At 40.1% G+C, this 16378-nt stretch overlaps 2 protein-coding genes across 3 annotated transcripts in view; both read right to left on the reverse strand.

Annotated features, from left to right (window-relative positions):
* Positions 1 to 402, reverse strand: part of grb14 (growth factor receptor bound protein 14) — a 30716-nt gene extending 30314 nt beyond the window's left edge. The window contains exon 1 of the mRNA XM_022741030.1: positions 261 to 402. The gene's annotated coding sequence lies outside the window, so the exon portion shown is untranslated. The remainder of the gene's footprint in view (positions 1 to 260) is intronic.
* A 165-nt stretch (positions 403 to 567) lies between these two features.
* cobll1 (cordon-bleu WH2 repeat protein like 1) overlaps positions 568 to 16378 on the reverse strand; it is a 23471-nt gene continuing 7660 nt past the window's right edge. Inside the window, exons 1-13 of one of the 2 annotated variants that reach the window (XM_022741121.1) lie at positions 15328 to 15485; positions 9585 to 9773; positions 8372 to 8576; positions 8039 to 8264; positions 7828 to 7872; positions 7640 to 7734; positions 7223 to 7459; positions 6951 to 7080; positions 4657 to 4879; positions 4470 to 4558; positions 2897 to 4302; positions 1197 to 1340; positions 568 to 1109 (exon numbers count right to left, since the gene is read on the reverse strand). In XM_022741121.1, the coding sequence (XP_022596842.1) occupies positions 1233 to 1340; positions 2897 to 4302; positions 4470 to 4558; positions 4657 to 4879; positions 6951 to 7080; positions 7223 to 7459; positions 7640 to 7734; positions 7828 to 7872; positions 8039 to 8264; positions 8372 to 8576; positions 9585 to 9676 (2856 nt within the window). In that variant the 5' untranslated portion in view covers positions 9677 to 9773; positions 15328 to 15485 and the 3' untranslated portion in view covers positions 568 to 1109; positions 1197 to 1232. Of the gene's footprint in view, positions 1110 to 1196; positions 1341 to 2896; positions 4303 to 4469; positions 4559 to 4656; positions 4880 to 6950; positions 7081 to 7222; positions 7460 to 7639; positions 7735 to 7827; positions 7873 to 8038; positions 8265 to 8371; positions 8577 to 9584; positions 9774 to 15327; positions 15486 to 16378 lie in introns of those variants that run through there. The other variant, XM_022741120.1, reaches the window with a different exon arrangement.

Here is a 16378-nt window from a genome sequence, read left to right on the forward strand (position 1 = left end):
TTAACGACCTTCCGGCTCTGACGTTAGCAAGAACTCTTCGAAGTCGGCGACATACTTTCATCTTCTTTCAATTAATATGACTTTCAACTCAATACGTAAAACACGAAGGTAAACGTTCAATAACAAAAAAACCCCAGAGATTTCACGGTAGCACACGCCTTCCTGCTCCCTTCTACACCAGCCGGACCATTACCACCTACTCGATAATACCCGTTTGAAATGATAGACCCGACATGGCCTATTTGTACAGCTGTTCTTACCTTATGCCTCTTTAAGTGGAGTTTCCAGTTCAAACTCTTCATATCGCTGCTCCAGAGAGTAAAGAGACTCGCTGTTCGCACGTGCAGCACAGGTGCGCTACTGTAACATGCTTTAATTGCGTCACAAACTGTGATCACGTTTTACCTGTTGAGAACAACAGGTATTCAGCGGGGTCCGATTTCAGCTGTTTATGGAGTGTGTGAGTGTGTGTGTGTGTGTGTGTGTGTGTGTGTGTGTGTGTGTGTGTGTGTGTGTGTGGGGTGGTTTGTGCACCGACTGAGGGCAATGACAATAATAAAGACAACAGAAATGATAAACGCTTTATTCATAACAACTCAGTTTGAACAACAGGTGTGCTGTACACATCAGTGTATTTCTGCATAAAGCTTAATCAAAACTCTGTAATACTTAAATATAGATTTGATGCATAATCTAAGGAGCATTTAAGTACCATAGGTCAGACCTGCCCTGTCCTAAACATCCAGTATTATTTAGATACATTTTCTGAATAAACCCAATAATATTACAACTCTGGAAATCAGTGGAATAATTTATAGAATTGTTATCATTTAATGTTCTTGTTCACTCACAACAGTAATGCATTAAATGCAAGATAATCGTCACACCAAAATAAAAGCGAAGCATTCAAATATGCAGGTCAGTCAGGAATATTACTTAATGACATGTGAGACATAAACCAAAATACAGCAATTATTAATTATCAAAATACATAATTTTATGTACACTGTTGGAGACTACCAAAAGAGGTAAAACATAAGACAGTTGCTGCTTCTGTGCCGTGGGATGAAGGGTTCTGGAGAACTCAAAGTATACAGGATAAGCTCCTCCTGGAAGAAAAAGAAAACACAATATTTCACGCATGTTGGGCAGACATTTATATAATATCATACAGAAATGCATGGGATTTTGCTTACAGTAGATGATAGATTGTCAGAAGAATGAAGACACTGCTATGGACTGCTCTCTCCTTCCATTTGAGCACTAAAAGTTGGTGGTTCACCCTCAACTCCCTGCAGAATGGAGCCTTTGTCACTCTCCACCTCTCTGTTTTCACCATCCTGTGATGTTAAAAAAAAGAGACACAATGAATGTAGTCACTGAAGGCTTACCGTGCCAGAAAACAAAGACACAAAAAGAAAACATGGCTGCACTCTCTTTTTCTTTTTTACACCTATTTCAAGAGCCAATAAAAAACTGTATCGGGCCCAACAAAGATAGATGCAGAATGTCTACAGGTCAAGATGTGACCCAAACATACAGCTAAAGGGACTTTGCATTATATCATGGCTCAGCATTTCTCCCCATTTGTTTGGACTATGTGAACTATTTCCTGACCTGCACACATTATGAAAAATTCTTGGACAACCCATAATGTCAGCTTTGCACTTGAGAATGTTGTGTTTTTTCACAGTGATAACTTTATATCCAAGATATTTTTTAGATTGGTTGTAGATTGTTGATCTGCAAGGCATGCACTATTTGGTATTCATGTCTTTAGAGAACACATGTCAAATACCAATGCACAGAGAGTTCTAAGCAAACAATGAAGGACTGTAGCTCAACACTCAGTCCAGGTACTCTGGATACAGAATCTACTTTGAACATCAACAATGTCAAATATCAATTAATTAATAATATCTAATCAGGGTAACTGATAAATCCTTCATCTTAACCCACAAAACCATGGAAGCCTAACCAAATATTTAATAGTTTTCTTTGTGTATCCTAAAAATGTACAGTGAAAAGTAGGTGTGATAGGCAGCATCATGTTTCCCATCATTTAAGAAGTCATACTAGAAAATCTAATTCTATATTGTTTTGTATATAGAATTGTGGATAATATAATGTAATATATAATGTAGTCTACGGTCGCAATATAATGTAGTCTACGGTCGCAACTTCAAATTCTTCTGGCCATCCCTAAAGCTCAGATAGCAAATAGAAATAATGAAAAATGGTGGTTGAATTGTTGTTCAGTTATTCATTGCCAGTGGACTGTGCTCCTCATCTCCTCTTTGTTTCAAATGCCAACCCTCTGTTTCTCTTTTATTATTCTTTTTTATTATTATTAAACAAATTGATGCACCATAACCTTCTTGATCCTTAACTTCAAATAAACTAAAGAGGATAAAAATTCAAATAAAAATTGAAAGCCCAATGCTATTACCTTCAAACGGCTGGGGGACACAGACGGGAGTTTATATTTAACCCTGGGATGATTCAAGTCAGTGGGTCACAGGAACTATTACAAAGTATTTTGCTATTTATATAATGTTCATGACAGTCAATAACTCACCAGTGGTCACAGTGTAAATGGCTGAGACAGCACCAAAAAGAAGCAGCAGAGCAGCTGCAAAAGTGGTTTCAGGTTAAAACAAACTGAAGTGGTGGTGAGATAAGTCACACTCTTGTCCTGTGTAACTCTTTTAACCAAAAAAGTGCTTTAATCAGCAGTGCAGAGTGCTCTTCTACTCAAGCATTAATATATCAGTGTGTGAGTTAAAGTATTAAAAAAGCTATGACCAGCAACAGAGGTTTTGTGAGTAGAAAATAGACATTTGCTGCTTTCATCTTCATCTGGATATTTAAATGTGAGCCTGCTATCAGAACTCACCTTGAGCTTAGACGATCCTTTTGACTCTGTGATTGGTGGGCGTCTTGTAATGGGAGAAAACGTCGGTGAAACGGGCGAGCTGGGTGACTTTGGACCATGGGATAAGGACTGGCTCCTTTTCACAGCAGAGGACACTGCCTGGGCAAAGCGGGACGGGGTTGCGGGAGAATAGGGCCTAGGGGCTGCAAAGCTTCTTAATTTTTCCAAGCTTAACCCCACACTTTGCTCTTTACACGGCAAACTGCTTTGCCTGGTCATTCGCATAATGGCTACATCCTTGTCAACCCCTTTAGGGCTCAGCTGGACGTTAGCGGCCCCTGTTGTCTCATCCTGACACTGCACAGGAGGTGGAGGAGGCGGGGGTGGTAACATTGCTCTCTCTGCACTTCCCTGAGCCTCCCTCTGGCCAGAGCCAGGACTGGCACTAAGACTTTTCTCTGCTGCTGAAGTTACGTAATACCCAGGTGATTTTTTGTGCTGTGCCAAGCGGAAAGAACCAGGCTTAGGTTTAGTTGCGGGTGGAATTTTCGTCTCCTTGACCTCTGCTGGAGAACTTGCTTGAGATGCCCCATTAGCAGAGGGTGAGATCATGTCATCTGCTTTAAGTAAACTTGTCGGTGATGAGGAATGAGGAGATTCAGGTATACTTCCGTTAACAGTGTCTTGGGTAGTAGCAGTGCTAGTCAGTAAGTCTTCCCTGGGTACAGAAGAGTGCAGCTCTCTTTTTTCCTCTGAAACTTCCGTCTGTCCCCTCGCTGCTGTGCTCTCCTCTAACTGAAGAGAACCGATGTCAAGTCCCTCTTCTGGAGCTGCAGGAGGCGCCTCCAGTGTCAAAGCGACTTCAAAATATCTCAGTTTCTCCAGAGATTTCTGAGGCACAATAGTATACGTTGTCATCCCCACCTTGGGGATGTAGTCCCTTGTCAGCTCGTTGGAAGGCTTGGGCTTTGGCTCAGAGTCTGTGGCATAAATAGTCTTAGTTGTGGCAGGGGCACTTGGTGTTGAGGTCTCTGAGGTGTGGGATAAGGCATCTTTTTCGAGGTCAGGTGGGTCCAGCACGTCCGTCAAAGTGGCCGTATCCTTCTTCTCCCCTGACTCAGAAGCAGGCACATTAGCTGCGGAGGGAACCTTGCCCAGGTGTTGTTGTTGTTGAGGAGGCACAGGAAGCAGTGTGAAATCTGTTTGCACTTGAGCATCCTCTCCAATGGGGCGTGATGTGCTGATGGCCACTGGGCTCACCAACCTGTCAGTCTGCTCCCAGAGGGTTTCAGTGTTTGCCTGAACAGAGGCCTGTGCTTCTGCACCCTGCGTTACCGGCTGAGGGAGGCTGCTGGGTGCAGTGCTGCAATCTTCAACTTCACAGATTGGCTGTTGGCTTACATTTTCAACTTGACACGGACCACCATCTATACATGAAAGAAAAACATTTTTCATGTTAGACATTCTCTGAGAAGCAAAAAGACATTGACCTAGCATATTAAGGTGAAGTTTATGACACATACTCGTAGGCATCTTTGCAACATGTCTGCAGAAAGAGAATGTAAATAACACCTCAATCCAAGAGCAAACCCACTTGTATCTGCCTGTTCAGATGAGTCTGTGCCAGCAACTGTCCTCACATCACTGAGAGTTGCAGAATCATTCCCTGTGCTCTGCAGTTGACTGTGAAAAAAAATCGTGCAAACATAAAGAATTAAAAGTATTGCTAATGCTGCTGAAAAACACGGCTCAGCCTTGAGGAGTCTTACTAGAGTTCGTACTTGCCATCTGAGGACAGATCACGAGACTGATCTTCCCCACTGCCCTCCACTGACATTGTGCTCAGTATCTCGGTGTCTGGGGACGGGGAATGCAATGAAACATCAGCTGACATGTTGAGGCTGCTGTCCTCTCCCTGGGTATCACTAGCAGTTGCAGACATTACAGAAAGAGTTGTCTCCTCCTGCTCCATAATCTCCTCCAGTGTGTTAGCAGCTGAACCCCCTGTAAAACATCATCATGAAGGAAAATCAGTAAAAACATAATTCACATTTACACAAGTGAAGTGTAGCTAAATGATCACTGGGGTATCCCACATCAAATTGATCTCTTTTGGCAAGGGCATATATTGACCGTAATCTATAAACAACTGCTAATGTGATCAAAGATTCAAAAGTCCTTCAACTGTTTTAAGTCACGGTATTTGTTTCGTTTTAGTTATGTTACTTTCCCAACTTAAGCATGACAAACTAAGCGTGCCACATATTTATCTCATGGGTTAAAGCGTTCACCCTTTTCAATAAAAAAATGTTCCTCTGATGAACGAATTCCCCGTAATAATCTTTTGCATCTCATTCCCTCTTGTCTGGTTCTTAATTTAGCACTTCAAGGAAATGCATCACAGAGGAGCAGAGAGCAAAAGGAATTTCAAGGCTCCTTAAACAAAACTCACTGTTCTCAGCCTCTGATCTCTGTATCTACTGAGCCACACTGCATTCTTAGGGAAAAAGCAGAGGAAGTGATCTTTCTCTGTGAACTAAGTGTTTAAAAAAAAATCAATGGGAGGACGGAAGCAATGGTGTATACACAAAGACAAGAGTCGTAAAATGTCTATATGACTACACTTTCTGTTAATGAGGTCGGGGAGATATGCCGCTGGTTAACAAAGGAGTTGAGAGATCTTCTGATGAAGCAACACGGTATATCTACAAACATGTAAAGAATACAAGAAAAAGACAGACATAGAGGTGTGAGGGGTTAGAGTTATACAAAAAAGAGGATGTTTGTGGGATATACAGGACACCGGTTCTTGCAATGTCTAATCAGTATACACTTGATGGAGTGAATTAAATTTAGTAAATGATGCTTAAGGACACTGACAAAGGGCAACTTCCCCCAGACACCTTGTCCTGGTAAAAATGTGGATCTGTGCTGTTGTATTTTTTATTAATATAAAAAAAGGTGCTAATTTCATTGTGTCTGGGTGGCTTCAGGGTGGATCAGAGGAAATAAAACCACAACTACTTGCATGGCTTGATACCATCCACAGAAAGTGAGAAAATATGCTTTTTTTTAATTATTTATTTATTTTTATTTGGGTGTACTGGCCTTTTACAGAACACAGATACATCCCAGTTTAAGGACACGAGATCATCTTTATCACTTTAGCAACATAAACTAAAATCGATTGGCCATGTTGTTGATGAACCTTAGTTAAAAATAATTCTGAATTTTTCATGTTTTTTTTTCTTAAATTGCCGTGCACACAGGATGGGTAGAGTTTCCCTCACAGGACAATACAATACAGTGAGGGTCCGATGTGTCTACACAATCACAGGAAAGTTCATTATATCCAACAGTAATTTGGAATCTAGCATTAACCAACTTCTCAGAAACTGTATGTTTTTTCAGCATATGTTAGATTGTGCTTTGGATTTTTAGACATTTCACAGATATCTGAATTAACAAGATTTGATTTCTAATTAGATAAAGAGGGTGTATGTGTTGAACAAAAGGAGAGACTAAATACCAAAAAGTAGAAGTAGTAGTAGTCTGAAGTAAGTCAACACAGGTAGATGAAAAAAAGGTGGAGAGTAATCAGTGACCAGAAAAACAGGCAAAGCTAAAGTGTTGAAAACTAAATGACTGACAAGGGCAGCACAGAGAACATGCTGGCAGAACCAGTGCAGCGTACACTGACAGATGAAGCAGAGCCTACAGCGTTTAACATAAATCATATTTAGATGAATAATTGCTCCAAGTTCCCATGATCATGTCTCCTTACAGGACTCCATTGTGCTTAAAATGAAGCACAGCTCAATAGCGACCACTAGGAGGCACAAGAGTCAAATCAAATAACAAGGTTTAGAATCAGGCTGCAAAGTTTGAAAAGACCTGTCTTTGTCTTTGAGGCCAAAGTACACATGGCCAAACATCACACATCAAGCAATATTTTATATTCCACACAGAAGTTTCAAGAATTTAAATGTTTACTAGAAAATTACCCCAGAAACCCACTGAGCGAGTCTTTCACGAAACACTAATAAACAGACACAACTATAAAACAAAGACAAACCTTGCAAGTTTTCATCCAGAGGAACCGTTTCTTGGACAACAGCACTAGGGGATGTGGGGGGTGGGGGAGCCTTGCGCTTGGTTCTTTTCAGTGAAGACTCTGCTGAGGACCCACGACTTAAACCAGCCATCTGCGTACCAAGACGTAATGAGGTTACATTATCAAGGCACCTAAACATAGAAATCTTATGACTGTCATTCTACCATTATAGCCAGGTGTTCAGAGCTGTGCTGAGATGTCAGGGCTTCCTTCTTAAGATCCAGTCCACTCACCTGGTCACTGTCCAGCTGGGCGCTAGGTTCAGAGTTGAGTCTCCTGCGAGCGCTGAGGTCCGAGGAGCAGCTCTGAGACACAAGGATTGGGGGCTGGGGTGCACGTCTCTTCTTTGGCACATCGGTGGGGATGGTGGGAGAGCTGAGTGGAGACACGTTTGTGCTAGGTAAGGCCATGCTGAGTGGTCGAGGCTTGCTCACGAGCACTGGAGAAGCTGGGGCACTGGCCGTCGATGCCTTTAAAGAGCAAACATCCAATCAGAACATGATAAGAGGACTGTTCCCAAACAACACAGTGCAAGTTAACCAATGGCCAACCAAAGTAAACAAACCACCCTCTGAATGTTTAAAGTTTCTTGCTAATACAGCCGGATCTTTGCATAATCAGTGCATCAAAAAAAAAAAATATTGCATTACCTGCTCAGAGTTTTTCTTGCTTTTTCTAAACTTGCTGAAGAGACCTTTGTTTTCTTTCTCCTTCTGATTTTTATCTTTGCCAGGCGTGACTGTCCCTGGGAGAAGAACAAAAACCATTGTAAGATATCATTAGTCAGCAATAAGATAAGCCTGTTGATATCAATCATACAGTTTACAAACAGAAGTACCTGCATGACTTGGCGAGGCTGGACAAACAGGAGAAGCAGATTGTCCTGCAGAGCCAACGGGCATGAGATTCAGTGCAGAACAAATGGTAAATACAACAATAACACACAACAAGTGAGCTAATGATGTACAGTCATGACAAACTGGATGGTCAGTATGTTAAACCACAAACTCCTATGTCACAATATGATCTTGTAACACATTAGGACTTACCTTTTGTGTCTCTTGCATAAACCTCCCTTATTGCATAATCATTAAGACAACTGGACAAGTCCAAAGGGGTCAGTGATTGGACATCTTTCAATAGAACTGTAGTCTCCATGTCAAATTCACATTTCTCACATATTGCTGGTAAGAGTTCAGCCAAGGGAACTCTGGGATTGACTCGTAGTATCGTTTTCTGGGTCTTTCTGTAGTTTATCACCATCCGAACAGTTGCCTGGAGAATATAAAATGTGCCAATTTTACTCTGTTAACTCAACATAAAAGAGCAAAAAGTGGTGTTTACTGTAAGTGGCAGCATAGCGTCCATTGTGTTTAACGTACCTCAGGCATTTGAGGACTTGCCTTCTTATTTTTATCTTCCCCTTTAGGTTTAAGTATAATCTTCTCCGCATCTAAAGTTCCTATGAGAGCATTGGGCTTAAGCTTGATGTTGTTCCTGTTGGCGGTGACCAGCTCTAAGGTGTGGCTCGATGGGTTCAGGTGATACGTCGCACAAAGCGTCACTAATAGATCCATAAGGGGTTTGCTGAAAGACATGGAGGAAAAAACAGGGAAGAGGTACAGTGAAATTTGGTTAAGGGCCGGTTGCACAATGCAAAATAAAACGATTTTGAAATCACTTTTGATGGCTCACTTAAAATTGGCTGCTGATGCTTATTTCATATGGTTTGTACATTAATTAATTTAAAGTCTTTACAAATGTAAAGAAACTGCGCAGAATGTGTGGAAACAATGCAAAGCAAAGTAACAGTAAGTTACAATACCAACAGTAGCCGCATGAATCTTTCCTAACACTGATAATACAGTTGAAATGTAATGCCTTAAACTTAATCGTCAAAATAAAGCTTTAACTCTGTTGTGCAGGCACTTAGAGCAGGTTTAGAGGGAGAACAGACGGTAAAGAATCCACTGCTTAATCCTTTCATACTGGCTTGGTCTCAGTCATTTCTTAAGAGACCATGTTGCCAAAGACACCTATGAAAGAATGTTTGTAAACTGTGTGCATTGTGAGAGAGATAATGATATCTTAAGTAAACTCTGTTGATGGAAAGTCCAAGAGTTGTGAGTTGATTCACAGAAGGACACGCAGACCTTGTTCTTAAGAGCACTTTCAAGAGTAAGTGTTGAGAAGAATGATTTATATGTGTCTTTATTGAAATGCAGTGTCCAATTAGAGCATAAAAAGTTGATAATAAATAAATATTAATAATTAATCTCACTCATGTCTCTTGATGGGAGAACAGAATAAAAGAAATGCAATCCACTTTACACATATTAACTGAAACCACACATGCAGGCTCCACCTATCTGACTCAATCTGACTGGAGCTGCACTTTATGTGATGACTTATTCTGACGTCAGTCTAATGATATGGTGTTTAAATGTATTTATTCAAAGGCTCAGTTTGAACAAACAGTGTTTTCGCTTAATTTGCACACATAAGCATCATGTATAAAATATTCAAGTGTATGCATTTAAACTGCACACATCATGACTGTGAGATAATGATTTAGATTCAGTGATCTGACTGTACCTGCCATGGACTGTGGTCATCTTTTCTACTCCACCAGGCAAAACCACAACCAGAGAGAGGTCTTTATCAATAAGGTTCTCTTTCTGGTCCATGGTTAAATGAGGGTTTCCTGGGTACCACTGAGAGAAACCTGGAGAATCCAGCTTCTTTAGTCCTGGCGGAGATGGTGCCTTGCTTTTGGTCGACACCCTGTATTTGAACAAATGAACACTTTTAGAGATGACTGTGTGTTCATTTTCAAAAAAGAAAAAAAATCATTAAAGTGGTTTCTGCTATCTCAGACAATAACCTGATTGAAAATCAAAGTGCAGCAGACAGCATGAAAGGAATCCTTTTTTTTCCTCAGGTTTTAGAAAGCAGTGAAGCTATTACATGAAAGAGCTCAAGTCCACTTTGCAAACAAGTCACAAGACAACCGAGTGGACAGATTTACTCATTGAGCCTGAAGAAATGGCTGTGAATGGACAGACATGTGAGAGAGACGGATAATAAGATGCAAGATAGAGACTTCAGTGACTGTACGCGCTGTGTTTTATAGTGTAAGTTGTGGTAAAAATGGTTTTACAGTGAAGTGCAGTTACTGTATATTCAACATCCCATGCATCACTGAACATCACTTGGTACAGCTAGGTTGTTTTTTTTCCCAGTGAAACTATGACAAACCCATTTCAGTTTTGAAGTACACTTCTGAGTGTTTGTGTAGGCTTGACATTCCTGTAAACTGTGTCAATAAAGTGTGGGAGAGAGCAGTAGCTGTCATGTGAGAGTTACGGACTAACCAGGTATTCCAAAAAAAAAAAAAAAAAAAAAAATCCCAGGCCAATAATTTTCATGTACTGTTCCAATGATTTCATTGGTCCCAAGCTTTTCTATCAGCTGGCCACCGGGTAGACAGTAATACACAGTAAACCGTTCTCATAAATCTCCCTGAGAAGCAGGACCGCTGTCTGTAAACAATCATTATAATGTTTAGAGATTAGCTGTAACCTGTTTTGTTTTGTGTTAACACACACTTGAAAAGCTGCAGATGTTAAGATGAGAAAAAAAAAAAAGTAAACAAAAGATCACGTCAACTCAGCAAAGGTCACACTATTGTACTGCAATACCAGTCAGCCAAGGTATCCATTGCTTAAGACACACTGAAGTGTCACTTCATTTAGTCAGCATAAACATCGATAAAATAAATAAATAATTGCAGTCCCAGTGCCCTGAATTATAGCCTGTAAAGTCTCACGTGGGGGCACTGCTGATTCAAACAGAGGAATCTGAGCAATGTGAGGTCTCAGGCTCCAGCGAGGCACGTCTAGCAGAGGATTATTAGTCTTGCTATGGGGGGGCTGTCCTTAAACACTATGACTATCACATGTATGAAAACACACACAAACACAAACACACGTAACTGTATTTACCATAGTCTGTAGATATGTTAATCATGAAGCCAGAATAGAGTATTTGCAGTACTGTATATCATACACGTTATCAAATGTTAAATTGCATGAGCACAACCCCACTAGCTACAGTGTGCAGTTTACATTGTTGTCTCAGTTATGGTTGTTGAAATGGTATTTTCAAAGAGTAGCCACTCTGCCTCGATCAGTCTGAAAAGTGTCATTTTAACACAGTTGTGTAAACTGGAACCACTATGCCAATAATTAACCTATTAGAGCTTGGATATATACTGTACTACCAATACGACTGTTACACTCTGCTAGAAATGTTCTGATACAACTTTAACAGTGACTGTTTCTGGTCTTGAAGGGGAAGTTTGCCAGTTTAGATATTACTCATTTACTTGTCATGTGGACTTGTTGCTACATACCATGTTTATAAATCCTTCTGGAGCAGAGTGTGCTTTGAAAAATCAAAAGAGAACAATGAGAACTCACACAAACATGTTCTAACTTGGAGTTAAAAGTTTGAGAGAAGTGAGAATTCAGGAGGCCAGCTGAACCCACAGACTCAGTAAGTTATAGCATGTTATTGCTAAGGTCGCTACTGCTAAGACTCAAACTTAGTCAAATTCTCCAGTGAGACTTATTACTTCTCTGATAAAATGAAATATGCCACAATGTAACAAGGAGGGAACAAGTGACGATCAATAACAGAGATATTCCAGACACAGCGTCAGCCATATCTACAAATGTCAGAGAGATTTGCTTTCATGCATTGTTGTCTGCTGGTCCTCAAGGAATTGCTTGACAGTCTCCGAAATCCATGCATGTGTCTAAGCCATGAGTGCTGTTTTAGCTGATCAGAGGTCAGCCAGACTACAGGCTGTGCAGAGGAAGATACTCAATAATTTGAGATATTGCAAGCAGAGCTGAGGCGGCAAAAGAACAACAAACAAGCAGTAAGCAGAGGGACGCAGCACAGAGACATCGCCTACTTGTTTCAGTTCAGTTCATCTTTGAGCCACCAGTAGCCAGGATAAATAAAGCCACACGATCTAATGCAGACAGTAACCAGCAAACCCAAATACTGCAGAGTTGTGAACTGTGACAGTGTTGAGCTTGAATCTGTCATTAAAAATAAACTGAAAGGAACAAAAGTCAAGTAAACTAAGCAAGAGGGTCCTAATACAGACCTCATCTGGGTCACCAGCGATTCTTAAATCCAATACGTAATTCATTAGTTTGCGTCCCTCCTAACTTCTTTGTAAACACTAGTTTCAAACTGCAACGTTTGACTGATCTGGATGACTGAAACTATGAGTAAATACCTCTATCTGCCTGTCATCGTTTCCACTGAATAAACCGAACAAAACCTGTTCCAGTGAGGTGCTGGATTGCACGCTCTGGCACATATTGCCTTTTTTTTTTTTTTTTTTTTTTTTTTTTTTTTTAATTTTACTACCTATTTTCCCTACCTATTCTTTTGAGAAAAGGATTATCAATCAACAAGAATTACTTTTGTTTTGTTGACATTTTGGAGCTGGTGGTGAGTTATGAGATAAGATATAACCTGTTACAATGATTAGATTAAAATTGATTAGATTAAAAAAACAAAAAAAAAAAACATTTTGATCGCTAACGGTTTGGATGTTAGCTTGACAAATCAATGCAGTTTGTTGATGATTGGATTACTTTTTTTTCAAAATCTAAAACTTACTAAACATGCTCATGCTCCCAAGAGGATCTCTGTCCATTTTGGTCATAAGTGAACTTTGCTTTAGTCCCACCTATAATGTGTATTCAGACTGATATTTTTTTGTGAATACATTTTCTCTATACTTGCAATGTTGGCATGAACATTGGCCACCGTCCATGTTTGCAAACTTATATTCAAAGATTGCTGTTTGTGTTTTTCCTCTGTATGTAATCTTGTGATCGCTAATTGTGTTTATGTTTAATCTGAATGGCAGTATTTCAATATTTGCTTTTTATATTCATTCTCCCTATTTGATGAAATATACTGATATTGCCACGCAACAAAATTTCCAGTTCACATGGAACTACATGATCAAACAGGCTGATTTACATACAGTCTACATAGCTGTAACACAGGGATGCAAAGCAGGGTGGTAGTTCCACCCTGACTTCTAACGTTGAATTCTTATCCCCATGGTGGCCCTAAAAACAACTAAACTGATAGTATGTTGTTAATTTTATCCAACAATATCATAAAGTATTATGGGATATAACTGTACCACTGTAATTGTGACACTGCCACCTCTAGGGACCAGCAGCGGCGCCTTAGACGTTTATGTCTTCGGAATAATGTTGATATGTTGAAACAGTTTAGAAGGATGTAGAAAAGTAAAGGAGGGAGAGTGATAAATAACAATATACAGATCCCATTCATGGATCCTAATCATGGCCATGAATGCCACAAATTCCCAGCACGTTTCAACAGAGTACAACGGACATTTACCCTGTGGTCTCTACTGGGTACAAAGTCCCAATTTCATGGCTCTGGCTGTTTATTTGGCAACAGGTTTATAATCCTTTACCACTGTGTCTAAACTTTTTCTTTTTCCACACATTTTACAAATGCTCTACAACTAGGCCTTGTAAATAGATTTATTTAATTGATACAGTTATTATGTGATTTTCAGTGGAAAAAAAAAAAAAAACATCATGTGATATTCGACTTTGAACGGTCCAAACAGAAACAATTAATAAATTAACATGGAAAAATAATACCCATACCCCAAGTTCAGGGTCAGTCCAGTTTATACAGCTGTGTCATCAGTGATTTTTATCAAGACACCTCGAGCAGGTGACAGACACGGACACACAGGCTGGTTTGTTTTTGCCGTCCAGGCCCGTGTTTTTTCAGAAGCCCAGGATGTGTTGCTGAATGAGGGGAGACGTGTTGAAGCTTGACTGTGCTGATGCTTCATTCACTGGGTTTCCCTGGGAGGTCTGACACTCACAAACAAGCCCATTCAATACCAGAGGACATGCCTGACAGACCTGATCACAGCCTACCAGGAAATAACAGGCCTGTTGTCATTGTGCCACTTGTTGTTGATTTTTCATCATACAACAATCTTGTGAACTCCAGTAGCGCAAAAAAACACGCACTGTGATAACTAAATACTGCATGCTATGATGGTTTGCTATGATTGGTGTCACAGCAGCCATCCACTGACTTGTGATCTGAATACGTGCAACAGTTTAAACAAATGTTTGCTGCTACATAACTTGAGACAGGTGAGAAAAGGCTGAGTCTTCAAAAGTTGAAATATGCCTGGTTAAGCTTTAGCTATATCACCTCTGACAAACCTCAAAATGATAAAAGAAAAAAGAAAAAGGCCGGCAAAATACCCAGATGCTACTTCTCGTGTAAAAATGCTTCAAATACTTCGGAAAAAAGAAAGAATGACAGAGACAGGACAGGGGAGAGAAAGAGTCTGAAGAATGGTGGAAATACCTGTCCTTTGTTATAAGTCATCAAAAATGAAAAAAAAAAAAAAAAAATGTAATATCAGCATGAGTCAACCAGCTGAACAAAAGAATATCAAAATTCCCTACATTCCATTACAGTTTGTTCCAGCTGGCATGACTTTTACCAGAAACATTTCACTCATTTCTACATGTTTCCTCTGCCCAATCAATGAAATTCTCCTCAGGCAATTCCTGGATCAAATGCAACAATGATCAAGCGGGAGCAGCCCAGGGAAGAAAACCAAACCAAAGCACTGGTAGAAACGTAACTTCCCTTTGAGACTCCGAGAAGGTCGAGGATTAGCAGAAATGCCTACTGTGGTATGCTAGCAGCTGCTGAGTAGCAGGATGGCCCCTGGGGGATTCATGTACATACTGTGTTTGTGTAAAGAAATAAACAAGCTTTCAAAAAAGAAAAAAAAAAAAAAAAGTCCTTCTGTTCAGTTACACTTTTAGACAACACCCTAATTATTTTAAGACACAAGAGTAACAATTCAATGCTCCAGTGACCACAACACTGCCAGAGCTCTACAAACAGTAGTTTACTAGCTTAGCTGTACAGTCATGTGTACAGGCTCAAACATGCCAGAGTGCAGCAGGTCCAACACACCCTCCTCCTCAAGTCAAAACACATAGACGGTTAACAGTCTGAATGAAAAAAAAAAACTAAAAACATAGTAACACAAGCATAATTCAAGGTCCTGTCCGGCACTTTCAGAGGAAGTCAGTGACAGCACTGCTGTGCTGTAAAGATAATACTATAGCCATAACAATGAGAACCAAAAATTTGGAGAGCAGGTGTGACAGACCTGCTTTTCCTCTCACTCTGCCAACATTTCATTCCACGCTCTTACCTCTTTGTCTACGGTCGTCTCCGCTCAAATAATTTCCATTCTGCTGTGTATCTCCCATGAGTAGTCAGACAGACTAAACTCTATCAGTATAGCTTGAAAGGGCCCACCTTAATGCCACGCCCAAGATGTGACATCAGAAATCTGTCTCCTCTACCCAAGTCCTGTCGGGCCCCAGAGCACAGTGTGCGTCGGTAGCACTCCCCCCGCGGTCATGAGCAGAAAGGTAAGCAGCTTTTTGCCTCCCTGTGCAGACATGAACCTGTGGGTGGGGCTACAGTAGAGCAACAGAGCGCTGCAACACACCGCAAACACACCGCAGGCTCACAATGGCAACTGGAATAAAGACTAGAGTAAATATGCTGAATTATCATGATGTGTTTTCATCAGGAATTAGCTTTAATTCTACTCATGCTTGTGCTGATGTGATTATCAGAGTTGGAGTGACTTTTATCTCCATTACAGTCTTGGATTCCTCCCCACTCCCTAATTTAATCAGGTAGTTCTCCTGTGTTTGCTTTTCATTATAAAAAACACTGCCAACTTTTGTAAAACCACACCTTACTTTTACAGAAATGACTCACTCCAAAATCATGTTAGAGGACTTGCTGGTTGAGCGTAACGACAATGATAGTGATGCTGGCAAACCAAGGCGTAAAAAAAAATTAAAAAAAACATCATTTCCTTATAGTAAGTAGTTTGTCCATCTAAACACTGTCCAACTTTGAAAAATAAAACTATAAAGCTGCGACTAAAGCAATATTTGAAAGTCAACACAGATACTCATGAAACCAGTGAGGTACTATTATTAATCAAAGCTGTGAAAAGAGGCTGTCAGCACCTTGCACTTAACAGATCCAGACAAGGAAGTGCTGCCTTTGGATTTTTTTCTGTTTTCATTGTTACTTTAATCAACAGATTAAAATCAAAAGAGCATTCAGTCTAAAATGGGGAATTCTATCATTTCCTGATGAGCTGAGGAACATGTACTGTACATATGAATGACTTATTTTTAGCTATATATATATATATATATATATATATATATATATAT

Source organism: Seriola dumerili, unplaced genomic scaffold, assembly GCF_002260705.1.
Source record: "Seriola dumerili isolate Sdu_G_001 unplaced genomic scaffold, Sdu_1.0 BDQW01000052.1, whole genome shotgun sequence".
Taxonomy (NCBI): Eukaryota; Metazoa; Chordata; class Actinopteri; order Carangiformes; family Carangidae; genus Seriola; species Seriola dumerili.